This window comes from Nothobranchius furzeri, chromosome 19 (assembly GCF_043380555.1).
Source record: "Nothobranchius furzeri strain GRZ-AD chromosome 19, NfurGRZ-RIMD1, whole genome shotgun sequence".
In the NCBI taxonomy this organism is placed as follows: Eukaryota; Metazoa; Chordata; class Actinopteri; order Cyprinodontiformes; family Nothobranchiidae; genus Nothobranchius; species Nothobranchius furzeri.
The window spans coordinates 4,611,140-4,635,247 of NC_091759.1; the positions used below are offsets into that span (position 1 = coordinate 4,611,140).

At 43.4% G+C, this 24,108-nt stretch overlaps 1 protein-coding gene across 7 annotated transcripts in view; it reads right to left on the minus strand.

The window, feature by feature from the left end:
- The window catches only part of akap9 (A kinase (PRKA) anchor protein 9), a 74,434-nt gene that overhangs the window by 36,480 nt on the left and 13,846 nt on the right, over positions 1 to 24,108 (minus strand). For 4 of the 7 annotated variants that reach the window (XM_015973621.3, XM_015973623.3, XM_015973619.3 and 1 more), the window contains exons 3-18: positions 23,110 to 23,166; positions 21,891 to 21,953; positions 18,954 to 19,091; positions 18,483 to 18,638; positions 18,127 to 18,324; positions 15,291 to 18,062; positions 12,153 to 12,233; positions 8,020 to 8,167; positions 7,872 to 7,942; positions 7,664 to 7,784; positions 6,565 to 6,662; positions 6,204 to 6,306; positions 5,677 to 5,908; positions 2,074 to 2,125; positions 1,130 to 1,456; positions 667 to 939 (exon numbers count right to left, since the gene is read on the minus strand). In XM_015973621.3, the coding sequence (XP_015829107.3) occupies positions 667 to 939; positions 1,130 to 1,456; positions 2,074 to 2,125; positions 5,677 to 5,908; positions 6,204 to 6,306; positions 6,565 to 6,662; positions 7,664 to 7,784; positions 7,872 to 7,942; positions 8,020 to 8,167; positions 12,153 to 12,233; positions 15,291 to 18,062; positions 18,127 to 18,324; positions 18,483 to 18,638; positions 18,954 to 19,091; positions 21,891 to 21,953; positions 23,110 to 23,166 (4,890 nt within the window). The remainder of the gene's footprint in view (positions 1 to 666; positions 940 to 1,129; positions 1,457 to 2,073; positions 2,126 to 5,676; positions 5,909 to 6,203; positions 6,307 to 6,564; positions 6,663 to 7,663; positions 7,785 to 7,871; positions 7,943 to 8,019; positions 8,168 to 12,152; positions 12,234 to 15,290; positions 18,063 to 18,126; positions 18,325 to 18,482; positions 18,639 to 18,953; positions 19,092 to 21,890; positions 21,954 to 23,109; positions 23,167 to 24,108) is intronic. The other 3 variants (XM_015973620.3, XM_015973622.3, XM_054745138.2) reach the window with 3 other exon arrangements.

A 24,108-nucleotide genomic window follows, 5' to 3' on the forward strand; every position in this document is an offset into this window, starting at 1 on the left:
TGGATGTGCAGAATCAATGCAGCTGCGTGCAGCATCAGACCCTCAACACAGCGACTGTCAAAGCCCCAGAAAACTCTGATTTGAATATAAAACATGCCTAAAAGCCAAATAATTCACAGCATAAAGAAAAAGGTTTCAGTTTGTGTTCACTTCCATTTACTTCGGTTTTGTTGAGATTTTGTGACAAGTATGATAGAAATAAAGCTTAAATGTTTGTAAAGAGTCAGAGCAGGGCGGATGGTGCATTATCTCATTTGTTTTAGTGTCATTTTACAGGAAAATGCTGGTGAACATGGTGAAAATGTCATCAAATTTGAACTTTTATCCAACTTTACAATACAATTATTAATTGAAATTCCTTTACAAATCAACTTATATAATATTTTGTATGGCGGCTGAAAAAACTGTCTGATTATAACTTTTCTACAAACTAATTATTGAAACCTTAAATCAGATGTAAGTGTATTAAATATAACGCTAAGCTAAAGCTCTTAGCCGAAGTCTTCAGATCATATGACACAGAATCCGTTTGAACTGATCCAGAACCCGCACTGCGACACTCCACGTGAAAAATAATGACACAGCAGAATAGAGTCCGTCAACTGGAATAAAGAAATCTGTGGACTGACGGTGAAGTATGAAGCAACACCTCAGTGAAACACCGACCTGCTCAGGTTCACTTTTCTGCAGCTTCTCCTTTAACTTCCTGATCTCAGCGTTCTTCTGCTCTAGTTCTCTTTCCAATCTTCGCCGCTCCTCTTCCTCTGGCCCGGCTCCTGCCGTGGGAGAAGTCCTTGGTGTCTGCTCCTCCAGCTCCCCGTACCCCGTTTGGTCTTCGTTCAGATGGGTCTGCATGGAGGTGCTGGTCTGCCGGGCGCGTTTGTCGATACGGGCCAGCTCGGTCTGCTGCGCGAACTCCACAGACATCTGAACGATGGCCTGTCAGGAAGCAGGAGCAGAAATATTTCTATTTTGAGATCAAACACAATAAATGGTTTTGTGACTTTGCCGTTCCCCGTCAAAACCGGTTTTTAAACCAAACATGAATAATCCACCCCATTAAGATCCATCTGGCTTGACCACCAGTTTAGTGTAAATCAACAGAATCAAGGATTTCAAACTCTGCTACCTTTGCAACTTCCTCCTCCACCCTCTCCTGATGGTCCTCCTCCATGTGGAGTGATCTGGAGACGGCGAAGCTCCCGGAGGAGTTTTCAGCTCCGAAATCACTGTTGTGATCCAGCGTTCTCTTTCCTCCGTCTTTCTGATGCTCCAGTCTTCTCTCCTGCTCCCTTTCCTCCCTCAGTCTCCTCAGCTCACTACTGTGCTGCTCTCTGAGCGCGCCTACTTCTTGGGCGTACTTGTGGAAGAGGGCTTTCTTCAGCGCCTGCAGCTGTGCTGTCAGGCCAGAGGGGCTAGGAGGCAAGGGCGACTCCACGCCTCCTTCTGACAAGTCCTGAGGAGATCGGGAGCAAAAAAAGTGCAAATTATAAAAATAAATGTGCACAAAATTAATGTGTGCTAACAATGAAAGGCTGCTTAATGAAGAGATGTCCTAAAAGCCCTCTCACCAACACTTTGCTCCTCTTACCTCTCAAAAATAATGAAGCGTCTCATTATATCCGCCTCACTGTCATTTTTCTCGTATCGTTAAGAAAAAAAAATCACAAGTCGACATCATGTCTTGCTATTTCTCCCTAACCCCTCCATGGTCTCTCTCTCTCTCTGGGTGCAGATCAGAGAGCTTGGAGATGAATTCTGTCAGGATGGAGCGGGCGACTATCTGACAAACTACGAGAGTATAGAAGTTAGAGAGATGGCTTAAATAGAGGAGAGTTCATTCAAGCAAGACAGAATCCTCCTTTCATCCAACCACCAGGCCTAGAATCCGTCCGCCTGGTCACAAAACTCTTATGTAATGTCTGATCCTTCTGACCGTTAGATATAGGTCCCTCTGGAGATTTAGGACACGTTTTGGCCTAAAGGCTGAACCCCCCTCCCTCCCATCCGCCCTCACTGTCACAGCATCTCATACGATGTTGAGTGTGGAAGGTTAAAACATAGAAGGCAGACCTTTAGCTCCTCCTCCATCGCCTCAGACAAAGACTCAGGACCACTGGACAAGCTGGGGGACAAAACACAAAACCAGGGTTAAAACAAGTTAAAGCTATGAGTTTTGTAGAAAATATCGCAAGTTTTAAATGTCTTCAGAAGCACTAAGGAGCAACTAGAACTACTGTGATTTTTCATTATGAATGTGAAGTTATTTATTATTATTTGTTACATAATTTTAGATAATCCAGTTAAGTTTAATTTAGAATCAAAATATGTCCAAAACATTATAAAGCGCCTTCCCAAGGCGCTGAACACGGTACATGAGAAATGTGAAACACGATGAATAAATCGATAATAAATGCAATTCAAATAGTGCAAAAAAGGTAAAACATTAAAGTAGAAGACAAATGGGTAAAACAAGGGACCAATGAAAGCAGGGAAATAAAATCAACATAAAAGTGGGCTGAACTCAAACACGTTCAGGGAATGCCAAGCGGAGGAGGTGGGTTTTTAGGTGACTCTTAAAGGCTGGCAGAGATGGGGACAGCCTGACTGAGGGTGGCAACTGGTTCCAGAGTGACAGATGTCATACGGGCAAAGTCTGTTTTATTGTGGTTTTCCTTCTAGTGTGGTGTGTTTTTAGTGTGTATTCTTTTTTACTTAGTTTAGTGCATGGAATGCTTTTATTTTGGTGAACCCAGGAAACTGGGAGGGTGTGTGATTTTATTTTGATGAGCTTGGACAGATGACATCCGGACCGGAGCAATTATCTACACTGGTGGCAGATTAGGAGCGTCTGTTTTTTGGTGGAGACGGCGGCAGCAAGCAGAGGATCGCTGGGTGAAAAGACACCGATCGTCTGTGACGAGGCTTCATGGAGATGTGGGCAGGGTATTCCTCTGCCCTGGCGTGTGAGTAGCGGCCCTGTGACAAGGTGTGACCCGCGGTGTGTGATCGAGCAGTGACTGCCGTTAAATTCACTGACAGGTGGACCCGCGACAGAGGAGGACGACAGCGTGGCGCGGTGACGCGGCCGAGCCAGTGACCGATCTGCAGGAGGAAGCGGCCGATCGAGGGAAACGGCGGTGCGGCAGACACGCGTCTTGAAGGAGGAGGCGAGCTATCGAGGGAAGAGGAAACCGGCAGCGTGGCAGACAAGCGTCCCCAAGGAGGAGGAATCTGCCCCGCAGCGTCCAGATAAGGCTGCAGACTCTCCGGCCCAGTTCTGACAAGTGACTGTCCTAACCTGGTTTTTTAAATGATGTTTTAATTAGAATTTTCAATAAACCCCAGTGCGGTGGTTAATGGCTGATTCCTTTGATCTCTGGCAGACGCTCTCAATTTACCTGGTGTAATCCTTGGGTGGGATTTTGTATCTGGTAGATATATAATATAGCCCACCCACCCGGTAGGAAGGTGCCACAGAGCTAGGACTGAGAAAGCCCGGTCCTCGCGAGTACGACACCTAGAACGAGGGACAGCGAGCAGGCCTTGGTCAGAGGAGCGCAGAGCGCGTGATGGCGAGTGTCTGTTTGGGAGCGTGGCTACATAGGGGGGAGCACCACCCTGGAAGAAATTGAAAACAAAGACCAGGAGTTTAAAGAGCAAGTCAACCCCTACCAGAGTCTAACTCCACTCCCACTTCATGTTTGAAAAATGCAACAAATGCTGTTGCCTGGCAGACCGAGAAGGCGGAGCCGCTAACAAATACACACACACACAGGCTCACGACAGCACTGTGACATCATAATGTACCAGTTTACATCATAGCATACCTCTTAGCCAATAGCGGTGGCAGATTTAAATTAAAATACAGTGCAGAGTTTTTACCTGACAACGGCACAACACTGCCAGTTTTAGGCAGAATATTTAAATTTGAACTAAGATGCACTGAAGTGCCAAATTATTGACGACACGTGTCTGCAGCACGATTAGACACTCGTTTATTTAGTTTATCAGCAAAAAAAAAGTTTATTTGGGGGTGACTTGCTCTTTAAAGTGTGAACGATAACAGACCAGAAGCCAGTGCAGGGAGGCCAGAACCGGACTGATGTGGTCCCGTTTCCTGGTCCCAGTCAGAAACCTGGCTGCGCTGTTCTGCACAACCTGTAGGCGGCCATTATTCCCCCTTTCCCACAGTAAAGAAAAGTGGGAGCCATGGCATTGTGGGCGGGGCAACTCCTGGCCAAGCAGGTGCCAATGTTTTACACATCACTCGCGTCTCCTTCTAAAACACGTTTAAACTGTTCAGAATACAAATCCAGGCTCTGTCTCGTTGGATTGTTTGTAATTAAATTTTGTGCAGAACAAAACTTTACATGTTGAAAAGGTAAGAAAAGGATCCGATCAATTCGTTTTCTTCCTCATTCACAGTGACGGAGAAAAGGGCACGGCTCTGGTGTTAATCAAGTTTGATTTTTTTCTCTTTGCAACAATCATCACAAGAAGGCAAAGTAGTTAAATGGCAGGGTTCGTACTGAACGGACATGTCCCGTATTTGACCGTTTATTTTCACGGAGAAACCTCGAGGCTGTTGGTCATTCTGAACGTCGAAGCGTGCAGACGCGCCGACATTTTAACCATTACGCACATCGCAGAGGTAGCTGAAACAATCAAGAAACGATTCCCGTCGGAACATCTGAGCATTACACTGGACGCCGTGCTCAGTGCAGCTCACCGTCGGCGCGTACGCGAGGTGGACGGCGAGCTGAAGATGTGGAGAGGGGCTTGGAGCGCGTCGCAGAACCAGAGCGCATGCGAGAAGATTCCTCTCACTGAAGTGAGTGTGTTCTAAACCCCGTCTCTCAGAGAAACTTGCCACTTATTAACTTAATGCAGTAAAATAAAACACATTTTAATTAAATATTCATTCTTTTTTTTTTTACAAGCATAGCGAGCCGCATCAGTTGGATCAAAGAGCCGCATGCGGCTCCAGAGCCGCGGATTGCCAATCCCTGTTCTACACGTTTCATCAAAACACGTTTTCCCTCAATATTCCTCCCTCCTCTGCAGAACTGCATACGTTGTCCTAAGATTTCAGCAGAATAGACCGTATAAGGGCTCATTTTTATTGCCTGTTAAAAGTTTTAAGCATTGTTTATGGTTTTTCTTGCAGTATTTTCAGACCTATCGTCAACAAGGAAGCTTTCTGAAGAAGTTTGGAAGATACTTTTACAGGTTTGTGCGCTAACAAAAAGCATGGCCTTCACCGCCGAATACTTCATCAGTTAGACTCAACTGTCACCTGAACTAGGACGTGTACTTGGCTTGTGCCACAGAGCACAGGAAGTACACACTAGCATCTGTTTGAAGTCATCTTTGGCCCAATTAATCATTCATCTCAGTCACTGCTCACACTGTTGTCTCATCTCACTGGATGTGACGTTAAAGGCTGATGGAACAGGTTGATGCAAGAGAAAGGGCGGCAGGGGGTCTAAAAGTGGCTCTCTGGACATTTTAGATCTAATTTTACTGAATCAAAAATTACAATTTTTATCAATTTGATTCTTCTAATAAGAGGATAAAAGTTACTAGATTAGCTTTGAAGCTAGAAATGTTAACCAACTTGGGTCTAACTATGACTAGAAAGCTGTGAATGTGCATGCTTTTATGAAGCATCACCTGTAGTAGGTCTTTTGTCCTGCGACCTCTTGCAGTCGCTGCTGCAGTATGAAGAGCTCTGTAGAGTATCTCTCCTCGGTTTCTGCAGCCTGGTGCTGGTAGTGAGCTCTGAGACGCTCCATGTCCTGTTGGTGACTCTCCTCCAGTTGGCGCTGCTTCTCCTGAGCCTCGGCCCTCAGCGTCAGCAGGTCCACTGAGGGGGAGGCAGATACCCCAGCCTGCTCCTGCACATCTAATGAAGCAAAAACAAAAATAAAAACACTGGAGAAAACCTGCACTATATGTCGAAACTATTCCCAGAAAAGCTAAACAGACAGTCTGGAAACAATGAAGACTATAACGGAGTTTTCTTCTCTAATCAGAGAAATAATTACCGCCACAGCAGCTCAAGGTCTTCAGCACAAACATAACAGTGAAACAGAAATGCCTGAGAAGATTTAATGCTTCTGCTGCAGACGAGGAACAAGAGAGACAAACACGATCTTCAGACAGCACAGAGCTTCTCGGGTTTTCATTGACAGATTTACCAGGGACTGAGGTGTTCATCGTGTCCAGCTGCAGCTGCAGGTCAGAGATCTGCTTCTCACTGCTGGTCTTCAGCTCATCGTAGGCCGTCTGCAGCTCAGTTATCTAAAAATCACAAAGATTTGTGATTCCTCTCTAATCTACACTTTAAATGTTGTTGTTTTTTTTCCTCCACACAAGAGTAAAACTTAGCAGTAAAAGGTGAAGAAATAAAACTCATAAATCTCATCCTGAACTTCAACTCATTTCACCTCCAAATCACTTTGAGCAACAAATTGTGTGAAATTTTTTCCATTTACTGCATCTTGTAAAAAAAATAACGTTTGGTATTTACAGACATGGAGATGTTTACAGATGTTTTACCCTGTTTCCATCAGCCCTCAGCAGAGCCTGGAGCTGAGAAAGTCGATGGTGCTCCTGCTCTATCCTCTCTCTCACCTGCTGAAGATTCCCGTAAAGCTCTACGAAGAAAAACAACAACAAATAACTTAGGTTTTCTAAATGTATGTTTGCACATAAAGTAAAGCCACTAAACATACATATAAAATGGTCAAATAAAGCATCGTATTTACCTGAAACCTTGTTTTTAGGTAAAACATTTGTTTAAAAGGAAAGATATGATGCAAAATTAATCTTTTGCATCATGTGGGTCTCTACTTTAGCTATAAACACTCCAAATGTGAAAAAAATATGTTCAGAATTATTAAAGGGATACTATGCAGTTCTGACTTACTTTTGGCACCTCCTACTGTCCGTTAGTGAAAGCTAAAGTGAAACCTATCTCCTTGCTGTACGTTTGTCTTTTTAACACCTTAATCTAACAGCTGAAATGTCTCCCCAGCCTTCATTGGTTTCTACAGGAGTGATTAATCACTAAATCAAACAAACCAGCTGTGTTCACAATCTATAACAGCAGGAAACATGCTGGAAGCAGACTGCAGCTCCGGGCAGGCCAGCTCCATTTAACTACGGCCGGCACTCTGAAGTTGCAAGTGCGATATTCTAGCCACAGATGGTGGTGGGGTTTGAGTGACATTTCAATAACCCTGTAAAGGGTCATTTTAGCACATACTGGCTAAAGACAATGATTTCAAAATAGGAAAAAGTTGCATAGCATGGCTTTAAAGAACGCCATTTAAAAAAGTCCCCGTTTGTGATGTCACAAAAGAGGAAATCAGAATAGAAACACCTCTCGCGTGGAGGAGAGGAGCAGCAGCTCTACTCCGAGCACCTTGCAGATATCTCAGCTTATAGCAGCCTGAGCAGGAGGTGGGTGGGCGTGGACTGCAAAAGCTTGCTTTTCTTAAAGTTACAGAGCCTTAAAACAGATCATTCTGGAAGGTACTGAAACAGTCAAGAATAAAACAGCTAAAATTGCTTTATGTGAGAGAGAGTTAGAACAATTTAAACTTAAGAAAAAAGTCATCATATGTCCCCTTTAATCTTTATTGCAGTCGTGTACCTTTGGCCTCCAGAACAACAGAGACGGATTCACTAGCTGCTTCTCTTTCTGCAGAAATAACCGAGGGGCCGGCTGCATCAACGCTCTCCAAAAACTCTTTGCCAAGAATCTTCTGAAAAGACTAAAAAACAGAGGAAACAACAAGGTTACAAGCAAATAATAAAACACGAAAACTTCTTTACAAAAACTTATTTTATCTAAAAATTACCCGAACAATCTCGCTGCATTCCTCGGACACAGCTTCCATCACGCTCTGGTATTTGAAGATGTTTTGTTCATCTGAGCGAAAAAGAAAGTTACTCAAACATCTTTTACCACATCTAGAAACCCACATGAAACCACCAGGCCGGCTTTACCTCGGTGGCTTCGGTCTCTCAGGTCCTGGAGTTTCACCTCCAGAGAGCGCGTGCAGGAGTCGGCCTCTTCCTGCAGCAGCTCCAGCTGAGCGGCGTGGATCTGAGACAGGCTGATTCGCTGAGCTTCCATCTGCAGCCTGAACTCACCCTTAACGCACGAAACACGAATCTATTAAAACAAACTAATTGTGCTCTTCTACGTACACAGAAGACATGATTAGTTAGGGAAATAACACCATTAAAAGCCACCAACTAGCTGGCGATAAAACAAAATAACTCCGGTGTAATTGTGCAGCATCCATTTACTAATCACATGTGATTGAATAACATAATTCCACCAAACCCTGTTTCTATAAACACAAACCATCAGCTAATATCACTTCAGCCACAGACAACAAAAAGCACAACATAAGGCGTCTTTCTCTAATGATGCATAATGCATTAGTGTTAATTCATACGGGTTACACAATCAGGGGAAATAGTGATTCTGTAACCTTTGATATAGCAGGCTTTAGAGCGCACTCCACATCCTAATTAGGCCGTATTTACAAAGCTTAGGCGGAGAGGCTCTTTTCAGACACGCAACTCAGATTTTGTCGTGCAGATGCGAGGAGGTTACTGTCGAACACAAAAAGATGGCAGCTGTGTTTGATGCTCTGCTGTCACAACAACCACCAAAAACAATGAAGTGTGCAGGAAATAAAACCTCTACTGAAGAGGGAATGTAAGCCTTATGAGAACATTCGATGTTGGCTGCATTTTCATCTGTGGATATTTGGGGGATTTTTATCTAAAGGCTCTAAAGAAAAATATCAACTAGAAAAGTTGCAGCATTTCCAGTGGATAAAACTTCTGAGAGTTGAGATGTTTTTATCAGATGTTTGTAAAATGTGTTTTTTTTTTTACTTAAAGAGCAAGTCACCCCCAAATAAACTTTTTTTTTGCTCATAAACTAAATAAACGAGTGTCTAATCGTGCTGCAGACACGTGTCGTCAATAATTTGGCACTTCAGTGCATCTTGGCTAAAATTTAAATATTCTGCCTAAAACTGGCAGTGTTGTGCCGTTGTCAGGTAAAAACTCTGCACTGTATTTTAATTTAAATCTGCCACTGCTATTGGCTAAGAGGTATGCTATGATGTAAACTGGTACATTATGATGTCACAATGCTGTCGTGAGCCTGTGTGTTTGTGTATTTGTTAGCAGCTCCGCCCTCTCGGTCTGCCAGGCAACAGCATTTGTTGCATTTTTCAAACATGAAGTGGGAGTGGAGTTAGACTCTGGTAGGGGGTGACTTGCTCTTTAAGGGAAAAACATATTTCTGTTAATTACAAAACAAAGTGAGCTATTGCTCCTCAAAGCTTAAAGGTGCAAAATGTAAGAATATAGTGAGAATTTTACAGTGAGAAAATCCCAAAAGAGTGTAATGTTTCATTTTGTCAGGAAGGTTATACAGAAACATATTTCATACCCAACTGGCTGCGGGAATAGTCAATTTTCTCCTTTCAAAACAAAAGGAGGAGGGACGTAACTACTGTTTACCATCAGTGAGCGTGGGGTTGCCGTGTCTCCTGCAAGCTAATGCTGCAGCGCAGATAATTGTAATTTGTCGGTGGACGGCAAAAAGCTCCAAAGTTGTTTAAAGAGCAAGTCACCCTCAAATCAACTTTTTTTTGTTGATAAACTATATAAATGAGTGTCTAATGGCTCTGTAGACACGTTCAGTCAATAATTTGGCACTTTAGTTAATCTTAGTTAAAATTTAAATAATCTGCCTAAAACTGTCAGCGTCGTCAGGCAAAAACTTTGCACTGCATTTGAATTTAAATCTGCCATCGCTATTGGCTAAGAGGTGCACTATGATGTTAGATGGTACATTATGATGTCACAATGTCGTGAGTGTGTGTATTTGTTAGTGGCTCCGCCCTCTCGGTCTGCTAGGCAACAGCATTTGTTGTATTTTTCAAACAGGAAGTGGGAGTTGAGTAAGAATCTGGCAGGGGGTGACTTGCTCTTTAAAGTGGTTGCAGTAATCAAGTTTTACCACAGAATGTCATTTTTACTTCATTTCTACATAATGCAACTTTAATGGGGGTTTTCTGATTTGTTCTTAAATTAAAGATATTTTTAACGCCATATTAACTCATTCACTGCCAGCCGTTTCCTGATCAGTAAAGCCCTTCGCTGCCAGCGTTTTTCAGTGTTGTTTTTTTTTTAAGAGTCACAGAAAGTTGCGCGCTAGGATGATGTCAACGCCAAAACTTACAAAACAAAGCGGAGACTCACCTCTTACATCAGGAAGAATCCGCGGGTTTCGAGCGTTATCCGTTCTTTCATAATCCGTTGTCGAATTGTGATCGCAGAAGCTTTTCCGGTTCGCGCCTCACTTTTTTTTTACAGCAGCGGCCCAAAACGATCTCCTAACACATGGATTTTCTGCTTCCTGGTCACGTGACGTGTGACGTATGCGGATGAAGATCGGCTTCAGAGCTGAGATGTTTGTTCTCAAGGTGCGGGGGCTTGTTCCGACGCCCACACAGTAAAAAAATGCAAATGACGACTTTAGTCAACATTGGCAGTGAATGAGTTAAGTAACTTCCTAGCCTTGAATCATTTATGTTTTATAAAGTTTGGGGAAGTATGTTTGGGGCAGCAGTAGCTCAGGGGGTAGAGCGGGTTGCCTCATGATCGGAGGGTCACGGGTTTGATTCCAGCTCCCGCCAGGGGTATCCTGCTGTTGTGTCCTTGGGCAAGACACTTCACCCAACTTGCCTGTGTTAGTGGTGGTCAGAGGGGCCGACGGCGCCAAATGGCAGCCTCGCCTCTGACAGATCTCCCCAGGGTGGCTGTGGCTACAAGTAGCTTACCATCACTAGCAGTGTGTGAATGTGAGAGTGTGTGAAAGCGTCTTTGGGTGTCTAGAAAAGCGCTATGTAAGTTCAACGCATTATTATTATTATTATTATAACTCAACCTTAATCTCCAGATCTGAAGAGCTTTTGCTGTAGTATTGTCACTTTTTAACATTAAAATCCTGAAGCATTAGTTTTATATTACAGGTTGTTTTGCAAACAAACAGAAAATAAAGAATCTTAAAAAAATGTCCTAGAATAAGTTTTTTTCCCCCCGATTGAGCTTTTACATTGCCAAACATAACCCCATAATAAACCCCTAGAAAGGAAAGATTGGTGGAAGTCGTGATCTTTGTTGTTTTTCTCTCATCCAATTAGGACATTAGCAGTAGCTGAGGCTAACATTGGCAGTAACTCATGCTAGCATTAGCAGTAGTTCGTCGAGCTGACAGACGAGTAAAAATTAGGCTTTAGAAGCAACCGTTTCTCCGTGGTCATTCTAACATTAATAACCATAAGCAGGTCGGAGACGGATATATTAAACACCCCGAGCTGCCTGTGTTCAACAACAACAAGGTAAATGTGTTTTTAAGTTCTAGTACTCCTTTAAAAAAGCTTAAATCGACAAACTAAACAGCTGCATGCAAGATTTGTTATTTTTCTACTTTGTTGTTTCCTCCATGAGGTTTAGACCTAAGTCAACATACCTTTTACAAAGTTGTCTCAGCAAATTAACTGAAAACTTTCAGAAGATGCTCTTACCATTTATTTGGTACGTTAATACGTGAGAAAATCTCACCTCAGCCGCCTCCTCGGGGAGCAATCAGGGATCATCTCCCCTCAGCACCTCATCTAAAGAGACCACGTTAAGCCTCCAACGTCATGTCAGACTGTTCTGCTCTGCTCTGATTGCACTTCCCTTTTCATATTCCTTCGAGTCATCTGATGCCACTTCTAATGCTATTAAATTGGTGCTGTCTGCACACTTGCAGGACTTGAAGCTCTGCAGTGAAATTCGTTCTTTCTGCTGAAATTTTCTGCAAATTAACCTCCGTCACGGCCTTTCACAACAAATGAATGATCACGCACTGTTTGTAACTAGTTCAGAGTCCACTGGAGTTCAGTTTGAAAGATTATTTTCATTGAAGATCATAAAAAGGCACATGATGGGAAGGTGTACAGCTCTCTGAGCCCCCATCTATTGACTTTTACACCCCACCGCATTACACATCAAAGCAACTGAAAAGCAAAGAGCAGGATGTGAGCTTAGGTGACATTTACATGCTCGGGGGGCTCTTCCTTCTCTTCTGCTCTTTGACACACAGCGCGCCCCGCGTGGAAGCCCATCCCCTGTCTGCTCACCTAAAAAAAGGCAAGAAGAACAATCATGTCTTTAATAAACAAAAGTAAAGACCACCTCAAATATTTACCCGGAAAAAAGGGCAGTCAGTGATCAATAGAACGAATCAAACAAACTACGGATGCACCGATGGTTCGGCATTTGATCGTAATCGGCCGATAGCGCCCCTATCGGTTTTGATCGGAGTTTTCAAAATAGATCAAAGCAGACCGATCAGGTAGGGTCGTCACGGTAACCGGGTAGCGGTAAACCCCGGTAAAAAAAGTTGACAATAATAATAACCGTCTTGTTTTTAAAAAAACTATATTATCTCGGTGGATTACCGTGGCTGCGGTGTAGGCGCGGTGACCCTTACCAGCCACCGTATCATCTGCTGAAGTTGCCGTCGGCACATGCGCGCTTTGATGTTTACAACCAAAACTTTCTTGAAGCTAAAGCTGAAATAATGGCCAGAGGTGGAGACGGAGACGCTTCAAATCTCATGACACATCTGCGTGACCATCACCCACAACTCTACAGTCAACGCAAGGCAAGCTAACGTTAGCGCTTTAGCTAAAATGCGTGATCCGAGGATTTGGGTTGAGGGAGAATGCAACGAGTCGCTATATAAAGCAGCCGCAGCGCCGCTACCTGCATATAAACCGTGTCGCGGACACCCCCATGTTGAAATGACGCTATGCATTACGGGGCTCCCAGGGGCAGATAAGAGTTGGTCTCTCTCCGAGAATAATTATGAATTTAACAATGATTACTACCTGATGACATTTTCCCACATCTGCAAAGCTCACAGGAAGGACACAAACCGAGGACAATATTTTCCTGATATAGGGTTTATTACTCAAGTAAGGGTAAAAAGTATCTGATTAGAAGGCTACTTGAGTACTGAGTATCATCTGATCTAATATTTTTAAAATGATGACATCAAACAGACAAAAAATAAGAAGTTATGGGCAAATATTGCTATTTTAAAGACTAAAGGGAAAAAATGTAAACAAATAAACAACATGATTACAAAGTAACACATTTTAGGCAATATTTAGACACAAACTGAGGACAATATTTCCTGACATACAGGGTTTATTTAATTGTATGAAAATGTAGCACGTTAAAAAAAATATTGCGATAATACCGAAAACCGTGGTGACTTTGGTCACAATAACCGTGAGGTTAAATTTTCACACCGTGACAACCTAATACAGACCATTTTAGATTAGGTTGCATTTCCTTTATTCCCAGATTATGTAGTTTGTAGCACTCATTATAATGTTGTAGAAAATTTCTGGCCAATCCACGTGATCGGTATCGGTGATCAGCATTCTTTGATATCGGTATCGGTGATCGGCAGCAAAAAACCTGATCGGTGCATCCCTAAAACAAACACGTATGAATCACTTCCTGAGAGAGAGCAGAGAAAAGCTCTGAGTGACATTTAAAATCTGGAATAAAGTCATTCTGAACGTGACATTTACCTTGTTTCCTATTAAAATAAAAAAACATTTTGCCAGTAAGCTTGAAAAACAAATGAAGGTTTTGTTCCCTGACAAAATAAAGCCTAAATCAAGTTTAGCTTTCCAACTCAGGAGGTGACGAAGCTTCATAAAACACTGATGAGGAATGAAAGACGAGCGACGTGCAGCATCTTTGAAAGCCTTGTTCGTTTGTGACACAAACACAAAGGCTTAAAATGGCTTCTCACCTCGAACCCTTCACTCCCTGCAGGATGGAGAAACTAGAATGTACACATTTCTACACAACAGTAACGGTTCAAAGCCATCAGAGGGCGCCGCTCATTTGACTCTCGGGCTGTTTTAAAGGGATATTCACACCCTAAGTGAAATTTAGTCTGTTGCCACATTCCCAAGAGTTCTGTTAGCTTTAGCTTAGCATAAACAATGTAAGTGAATGGTAACGGCTAGCATTTAAATACCATACCATTTTATTTGATAAGTGGTTTCTGCATAGCCATGCAGCTGACCAAAAATGAAGAACTAAAACCAGAAATACAATTAAACCATGAAATACACAAATGCAGGCAATAAAATGGAGATGAAAAAAAACCTATAGGCGTAATACTAAAACCAGGTTTAAAAAGAAAGGACTAAAAACAAAACAGGCAATTAAAAACCCAAAAATATACAGAAGTAAAATTAAGCAATCAATGGGGTGGAGGTAAACCTATAGACTTGATACTAAAACCAGATTATTGAGTTAAAGGCCAGGGAGAAAAAGTGAGTTTTCAGTAAAGATTTAAAAAAATCTAATTTAAGAAGACGCCTACTTCTGTAAACACAAATGTGTGGCTACTAGGCTTTTACAAATGAGGTGTCTTGGGCTGGTGCGTCATGTCCTTGCGCCTTGCAGCGGAGGCTTACAGCGGTGTTTTGTCGTAAAGTAGTACTACGTCTAAATCGGCTCCTGTAATTCCTCCGTGTTTCTTGTTACCTGCATTTGCAGTAATGTGATTATTGAGGTCACAAAGAAAAATTAGGATCATTAGTGAGTCATTTTCATTACTTTTTCCACACAAAATGCTAACTGTTCCCATTCACTTACATTGTTTAGGCTAAGCTAATGCTAACAGACTCCTACCAGATCAGGAGAATGACTGGGCTGGTTACAAAATGCTTTTTCCCCACTTATCAAAGTCTGGGGAACATAGCAGCAGACTGAATTTCACTTTGGGGTGGAATATCCCTTTAAAACAGACGTTTTCAGTTCGAGGGCAAGCAGCATCACATAAAAGTGGATCATAAATAAGAGCTGCTTTTCATTTTGCCTGCATGAATTTCAAAAATGCCTCCGTCTGCTAAATGCTACCTTTCAAAAGCGAGCCTGCAGACCTTCAGGTGATTTACAATCAGGTCTGTAGCTCACTAGAGAGAAAACCTCAGAGCTTAAAAGCACAAAGTCACATTTCTTTAGAAGAAACAGCCTGATCTGGCTTTGGATTCACTGCAGGGGTTTCCAATGAAGCTGCAAATAAATTTCAATCCTCTACATTCATTCCAAAGGTGATACATGCAATTTCAAATACGCAGGCTGGACTTGAAAGAGCTTACCGTTTCGCCGCTGCCTCCGTCTCCCTGGTACCCGTCAGCAGAGTCCGCCTTACCGGCCCTCTCCGGTGAACATGACACAACCTGGCTCTGCATCTGAGGCAGCGTCTCCTCCTCTGCAGCACTTCCAGCTCCCTCTTCCTCCCCCTTTTGCTTTTCTTCTCTGCTGTCTGGGAGAGCGCCGCCAGCTTTGCGCTCCTGCTTCGACCTCTGCCGTCTCTTGCGCCTGCCTGACCCTGAGGCTGCAGACTTGCGTGGGGAGAATCGTCCATCAACAGGTCCCTCCCCCGAGGAGAGCCCCGCTGCTGGAGACGGCGTCTGTGAAAGCCTGAGGAGCTCCAGAGTGTGCTGGACGCCGTCTCTCTCTGCTTCAGCTGCGTGTAAGCGGCACTGAAGAGTCTCGATCTCCTCCTGCAGAGACTGAATCTGACGCTGATGCCGGGAAACCTTCTCTCCCGCTCCCTCACTCCTAACCTGCTGCTTCTTTTCTTCTCTCAGGCTTTTGTTTTCTGCAACGAACTCCATGTTTTCTTGCCTCACTTGCAACAACTCCTTTTCCAGCTGTCCCACTTTGCTCTCTGTGAACTTTAGCTGACCTGTAACTTCAGAGAGCCTTTCGTCCAGGCTCCTCTCCTCCCTCAGAGGAACATGAAGCTTCTCCGTTAGCTCCACAGCATCTTTGTGCATCTCAGCTTCGTCTTCAGTCTTCTCCTCCATCCTGACGTCTCTGCTACGCTCCTCGTACCTTTGAATTTGCGACTGAAGGTGTGCAATTCTCGCCTCGAACTCAAGTGTCTCCCTCCGTGCCCTGTCCTCCAGCTGCGTCTTTGCCTGGGAGAGACAAGTGTACTCTTCCTTCAGCTCTCGATAATTCACCTCAAAGTTCTTCTCTGCGAAGGAAAAAGTCGTCCTCTGCTTTTCGATTTCCTCGCGAAGCTCGGCTACTTGTTGCTGGGTGCGATTGCACTCCGCTGTGAGAGTCTCAATTTTCAGGTTTTTTGACTTCATCTCTTCTTTTAAAGTGTTACTGGACTCGACCAGGGCCTCCTTCTCTACGTCACGCTCCTTTAGTTTCTCCTCCCAGCAGTGTTCTTTGTCTTTTGTTTGATTTTCCAGCTCTTCTGTCTTTTTTAACAACGACTGGATTTCATTTTGCATCTTAGCTTGCTCTTGGGTTCCTTTCCGAAGCTCCTCCAGTTCAGCCTGGACCTCCTGGAGCTGCAGCACCAGCTCATCTGCTCTTGAGCTCTGCAAGGCCAGCTTCAGATCCTCTTTGAGCCCGAGAGTTTGGTTCAGGAGTTCGTCCCTCTCCATGGCAAAAGCTGCCTTCTCTGTCTGCATCATACCCAGCTGCTCTGCATAACTGACACCCAGCTCATCCAGAGCCTTCTGGTGTCTGACAGCTGCTTCGTTGAGAAGGTTCTCCGTGCTCAAAAAGTTCTCTCTTTGCAGTTCCTCCTTAAGATTTGTAAGTTCCTCCTCATGGCTAAACAGAAGCTGAGTCCTTAGCCGCTCCAGCTCTGCTTCCTGCGACTCGGCCATTCGATCCAGAACGGCGTCCTTCTCCCTTTCTAGCATCTCCAGCTTGATCTTATAATTGGTTATTTCCGATTCGTGTTTGGCTTCTTCTTCTCGAGCAGCTTCCCGAGCCTCCGACAGCTCGTTCCTCAGGGCGTTGATGGTTTCCTGGAGATGCAGTAGCTCGTCCCGGTTGCGTTCCTGAGAGACCAGACTGGTAGAAACTCGCTCCGCTTCTTCCTTAGCAGCACTGAGCTCTCGGAGAAGATATTCAACCTTCTCCTGCAGCTTCAGCTTCTCCTGGATGACGTGATTCAGCTCGTGTTTAGTTTTATCATTCATGGCCTGAGATTGCTCCAAAGTGCCCTGGAGCTTTTTAATCCTCACACTGAGAGCTTCCACCTCTCCAGCGCTGCCAAAAGAGCTCTGTTGTGTTTTTAGGAGCTTCACCTCAGCCTGATGTTGCTCAGTCATCTGCTGGACTCTCGCTGCATGCTGCAGATTGAGCTCCTGCTTCATCTGGACTATCTGCTGACCGTACAGCTCGTCCAGCTCTGCCCTGAGAAGTTCCAGCTTCCGAACGGCTTCTTCCTGCACCTTTTGGACGGCGTCACTCTCGGACACGCTGCCCTGGTGGCAACGTTTCTGCAGATCCTCTACCGTTCCCATGAGCTGCATGATTTCATTCGACGACATCCGCTCCTTCTGTCTAGAGGCAGCGAGTTCGCTCTTGCAGTTCGCCAACTCCATTTGTTCTTCCTCCAACTGTAACTTACAACTCTCCATTTCACCTTTACACCTGACCAGATGGGATTTGGAGCTCTCCAGTTCCTCCAGGAAGTTTTCCAGCTCCGATTCCTTTGCAGCCAGCTGCTGCTGGAGTTCCTTCAGGTGTTTCTCAGAGGTCTCCAGTTTGTCCTGCAGCTGGACGATGAAACGGTCGCGTTCTGAAACAAGCCCCTCTTTCTCTGCTATGATGAGATCTTTATCATCAGACCGTTGCATAATGTTGTCATCGGCAGTCCTTCCTGTAAGGACAAGCTCCTCTCTGAGCAGGTTCAACGACCGCTCGTGTTCTGCGATTATTACGCTTTGGTCTGAAATGAGCTGATTTTTATCCCTCATCGTTTGAGCAAAAGCCTCCTCGGCTGCTCTTAGCGCCTGCTCTTGACTCAAAATGATTTGTTTTTGCTCAGCAATCAGCGAGTCCTTTTTGTTTGTCCTTTGTGTAAAAGACTCTTCCGATCTTCTCCCTGACTGCAGAGACAATTTAGGTTTAGACACGTAAAGAAACTCGAGTCTAGCAGGTTAAACATCTCACCATTTCCGCGTCGTTGAGTTTGAGTTGGAGCTGTTTGATGTGATCTAGCTGGCCGCTGCTACTCTCTTGGTGCTTTCTGACCTCCACGTTCATCTCCTCCAGCTGCTGCTGGAACTGAACGATCTGCTGCCTCGCCTGCAGAAGATCGGCGGCAGCGCTGCTGCGGCTGGTGCTCCTCATCGCCTCGTCTGCCTGCAGCTGTGATTAGCAGCCCGACAACACGGTTTACAGAATACAGATGAGGGAAAAGGAGGAAAAATCTTCTCACTTTGTACCAATTCAGTCACACACGGTTAGTTACTACGAGATGAAAATCTGGATGAGGGAAACAAAACTGCCGTGGAAGCGCTTCCCACCTGCTGGAACTGAATTTGCAGTTTCTGGCTCTGTTCTGTCAGCGCTAAGAACTCTTTCATGATCTCGTCTCTCTCCTCGCGAGCCTGCTGGAGGTTGGATGTGAGCTGAGTGATGATGCCGTCTCGCTGCTTCAGAGCCGCTTTAAAGTCCTGCAGCTGAAAACCCAGAAGGGATTTCAGTGTTAAAACCTCCGAGATGTACACTTAAAGCTTTTGCACTGATATTAAAAAAAGGAAAAGAAAAATTTACTGAAGATATTTAAAAAAAAGGGTTCAAAAATATAAATGACATAATCCAGCTACAACAACTTCATTTTAAACCGTGAAGATAAGTACATTATGTTTTGCTGTTAGTTCTCCTGGCTCTCTGTGCTTTTATCCTCATTTTCAGATCAGTAGTTAATATTTTGTTAATAAAACCACTCAACCCCCTGAAGACTAGCCGATTTATTACAGAAACGAAGCGTTTACCTGCTGTAGTCCTTCTGCAGACCGGATCTCCTCCACCTCTCCACTCAGCTCCTCCACAGTTTGGGTCGTAGCCGTTAAAGCGTCCATCTCCTGCATGGTGTGTCCCTCAGTGATCTGCTGCAGAGACTCCACTTCCTCCTGAGACAAAGCAAAAGTTTCACACGGCTTTAGCAAAACTCAGAGGTCTAAGAGTGAACGAGTCGCCACCAAAGAGCAAAAGCCCAAAGACAGAAAGCATTAAAGGTATTAGTGTGGTTGATGATGGTTGAGGCCTGAAAAGGGTCAAAATGACAAAAGGCAAACAGGAAATGTGTCGTTTACCAAGGAGGATAATGAGAAATTAGCAAGACAGTGATGCCAAATCTTGATTAAAGTAATAAACGATAATGTCAAACCTTTTCCTTCTCAAAACATGTAATTTCACAACTAAGACAATTCAGAGACAAGACCTTGAATTATTTAACGCCCAGAGGACAACGAGCCCTTCTCCAGGAGTTAACGAAGGCCCAAACCACAGCTGAATCCTTCAAAGTTAAGCGTTTCAAAGTCTAGGCTTCAAAAAATAAACTCCCACAACAGCGAGCTGAAAAACTATCGCTGGCTGAGAAAAACGCAAAAGTTACAAGATATCTTTCACGTTTACAGAAATGAGTTTTCTCCGCAGGGAGTCTGGGCTCGCCCTTAGAGATAGGGTGAGAAGCTTGGTCATCCGGGAGGGGCTCGGAGTAGACCCGCTGCTCCTCCACATCGAGAGGAGACAGTTGAGGTGGCTCGGGCATCTGGTCAGGATGCTTCCTAGACACCTCCCCGGTGAGGTGTTCCGGGCACGTCCAACTGGGAGGAGACCCAAAGAAAGACCCAGGACACGCTGGAGGGACTACGTCTGTCAGCTGGCCAGGGAACAGCTTGGGATTGGGAGGAGTTGGCTCAGGGTGCTGGGAAAAGGGAAGTCCGGGCCTCTCTGTTTAGGCTGCTGCCCCCGCGATCCGACTCCGGATAAGCGGTGGATGGACATCAGTACCAACTAGGGATGCACAGATGGATCGGCATTTGATCCCAATTGGCCGATAGCGCCCCATCGGTTTTGATCGGAGTTTTCGAAATAGATCAAAGCAGACCGATCAGGTAGGGTTGTCACGGTAACCGGTGTAGCGGTAAACCCCGGTAAAAAAAGTTGACAATAATAATAACCGTCTTGTTTTGGAAAAAAACTATATTATCTTGGTGGATTACCGTGGCTACGGTGTAGGCGCGGTGACCCTTACCAGCCACCGTATCGTCTGCTGAAGTTGCCGGCAGCACATGCGCACTTTGATGTTTACAACCAAAACTTTCTTGGAGCTAAAGCTGAAATAATGGTCAAAGGAGGAGACGGCAGTGCTCAGGACATTTATTATCCCTCAAAGAAGACAAAGTGGGAAGTACGGGCATCTTTTGGATATCTGAAGAATGCCGAGGGACAGTTGATAGAAGACGGCTATCCTGTTTGCAGCACGTGCAGAAAAAGTCTCTGTGAAAGGCAGCAACGCTTCAAATCTCATGACACATCTGCGTGACCATCACCCACAACTCTACAGTCAACGCAAGGCAAGCTAACATTAGCGTTTTAGCTAAAATGCGTGATCCGAGGATTTGGGTTGAGGGAGAAGGCAACGAGTCGCTATATAAAGCAGCCGCAGCGCCGTCACCTGCATATAAACCGTGTCGCGGACACCGCCATGGTGAAATGACGCTATGCATTACGGGGCTCCCAGGGGCAGATAAGAGTTGGTCTCTCTCAGAGAATAATTATGAATTTAACAATGATTACTGCCTGATGGCATTTTCCCACATCTGCAAAGCTCACTGGAAGAACACAAACCGAGGACAATATTTTCCTGATATAGGGTTTATTACTCAAGTAAGGGTAAAAAAGTATCTGATTAGAAGGCTACTTGAGTACTGAGTATCATCTGATCTAATATTTTTAAAATGATGACATCAAACAGACAAAAAATAAGAAGTTATGGGCAAATATTGGTATTTTAAAGACTAAAGGGAAAAAATGTAAACAAATAAACAACATGATTACAAAATAACAAATTTTAGGCAAAATTTAGACACAAACTGAGGACAATATTTCCTGACATACAGGGTTTATTTAATTGTGTGAAAATGTAGCACGTTTAAAAAAATACCGCGATAATACCGAAAACCGTGGTAATTTTGGTCACAATAACCGTGAGGTTAAATTTTCACACCGTGATGACCCTAATACAGACCATTTTAGATTAGGTTACATTTCCTTTATTCCCAGATTATGTAGTTTGTAGCACTCATTATACTGTTGTAGAAAATTTCTGGCCAATCCACGTGATCGGTATCGGTGATCGGCAGCAAAAAACCTGATCGGTGCATCCCTAGTACCAACCTTTCCTGTGGTGTTGCTCTGCAGATTCAAGAGGCTGCTGCTGATGATGATCATGATTTAGTTTTGAAAGAAATAATCATTTCAATTAGCAATGAAACATTTCTGGTTAACTTTATCCTGATGCAAACCTTTAGATAAAATCTAAGAATATTTTGTACTCTGAGACATTTCTGAGATCTTGTTCCTTCCTCCATTCAAACAGATTTTGAGGAAATCAGCTTGTAACCTTCACTGTCAGAGCGTTCCCTGTCCTCTCACCATCTACTTCACTCCCTCTGCTCTCCTGCAGCTTTACCAGATAATTTACACCTTTTCAATGTCACAACGACCTGTTCCGCTCTGAACCTTTGGGTCATCTTGGACATTTGAGGTTCTGAGGCAGGTTACCTACACACAGAACTGTTTCTGAATGAAGTTAGTTAAGGGGGGCAACAAAACACACATGGTTAGTGCAGAAGATCTTAAAGCAGCAAACAGGTTTGTTAGCAAAGCAGAGTCAGAAGAGCTTCTGGACTGGATTACTGTACCCAGATAAAGTCCTCTGGAGACATAATTAGGTTCTCTGTCATCTCATCATGGCACCCATTTACCTGTTAATTCATGGAGAACCAGGAGACGCAACATTAGATCAGAGATCAACCTTTGCAGCTTCAATTATGTCGCAGACAGATTTATTCTCTTTAACGTGGTTTTAATTGTAGGTTTTACTAGAATTAAAGCAGAATTTGAATTGTCTGCATATTATCTTTCATTTTACTGTTTTTTCTCTTATCAATTCTGTGCTTTCAGCGCATGTTAGATTCCAGCATCATTAGGTGACTAAAGGCTAGAAGCATCTGTAAGAAAAAAAAAGTGATTTTTGAATAATGATGATTGGCCCTAACCCTAATGATCAAAAGCAGTAGGGATGTAAGAAAATATTGATATACTGAAATGATCTTCTGTGTTATAATACTGAATCAATATTGAACGCAGTGATGTTTTTAATGAGAATTTACATGGAAACATTTAATACATTTGTTTTGTGTGATGCAATTCAAACCCCAACTGCTAGGTGGCAGCAGTTTTTACCGACTTCATTCTGATGGAACGGGATCTCATGATAACAGTGGATGTGTGGTTGAAGCTTCTGTCCAGGTCGTCCAATTAAATTCAGTCTTAAAAATTGCAAACATCATCCACTTTTAGTATCGCAAGTTATTGTCTCATCTCATGTCCTCTGCAATTGTCTCTTGTGTGTGTGTGTGTGTGTGTGTGTATATATATATATATATATATATATATATATATATATATATAGGGAGAGAGAGAGAGAGATAAGATTGTCTGCCCTGTATTGTAATGAACATTGTTTCGTTTTCTCTATATTGTAATATCTATTATATCGTCCCCTAGTATTGTGATATATATCGTATCGTCTTCTGCGTATTGCGGTATATATCGTATTATCTCCCTTGTATTGTATTATAAATTGTATCAGCAGATTCTTGCCAATACACACCCCTAATGAGCAGCAAGGTTTCATTAAAGCAGTCTGTTTCAACTAAGGATGGAAAAAGTGATTAAAACTTATACAGAAAACCATTTCAGGAAAATCAAGAGGTCCGACTAATACAGCAAAAAAACCATTTAACTCTGATGTATGTTTTACAAACTACAACAGTACGGTCATGAGTCCCAAACAAGAGTGGTAAATATAAGGAGGTAACAATAAGCTGAAAGATGCATAAAGATCTGTTTTGGTACCTGGTGACTCACCTCTGAGGAATAATCTTCGGCTGTGGTGGATAGTTCGCTCTCCGGCTGCAACAACAAATAAGAAATGATTAATCCCAATTTCTATTTGAATTTATAATATTGTAGAGGATTATAGATAAAAATAATCCAAAGCTGGATAGGAAACTTTAAAGAAAATTGTATTTGCTAACATCTAAAGCATGGATGTCAAACTCAATTTAGAGGCAAAAATGAAAAACTTCCACGCTGTGTTAAAACCTCTTAAGTTTTTGGAATAAGTGGGAAAATTTCCCCAAAGTCTCTGTATCCTTGCCTCTACGGCTTCCCAAAGAAAACACTTCTGCAGAACTTGTCGTGAGACGTTTACGGCAGAAGAACATAACTTTCATTGGGGACACTTTAAAAAGATGAAGAGAGCTTTAAGGGCTCAAAATGTAAAAGTTTATTTTGGGCAGGTGAATATTAAGTAATTTATTGTGTTTTAGACACTTGTAATCAAAATTGTATTTAAATAAAAGTAATAACAGTGCAGATACTAGTTGTTTTCTGCATTTACAGTAGGATAATATGGCGTTAGCTTTAATGCTAACTTAACCTGCAATGAATCAGTCAGTCAGTAAATGTCAAGCTAACTGTCGAAGAGGAGGGAGGGGAACTTGGGGATTCAACTAGGGGTAGACGATATATCAATCGGCCGGTATATCGGGCCAATATTTACAGTTTTTTATACATCTGCACAGGCCGATATTTGTCCTAAGTAAAGCTGATTTAAAGTCAGGCACATCCTCAGGCAGCCCGGTACTGCTGCAGAATTTTATTTAAATGCATTTTTACATTCACCAATAACATCTGCATAATAAATACTCTAAATCAGAATTATTTAGGTGTCCAACATGGCGTTTGGCTCCTTTCAAATTTCTAAATCTCTTCCTCCTCCATGATACGGACCCCAGCTTTAAGAGCCATTGTGGAAGGTCCAAACAGATCAGTTCCATTGCGGGGATTCGG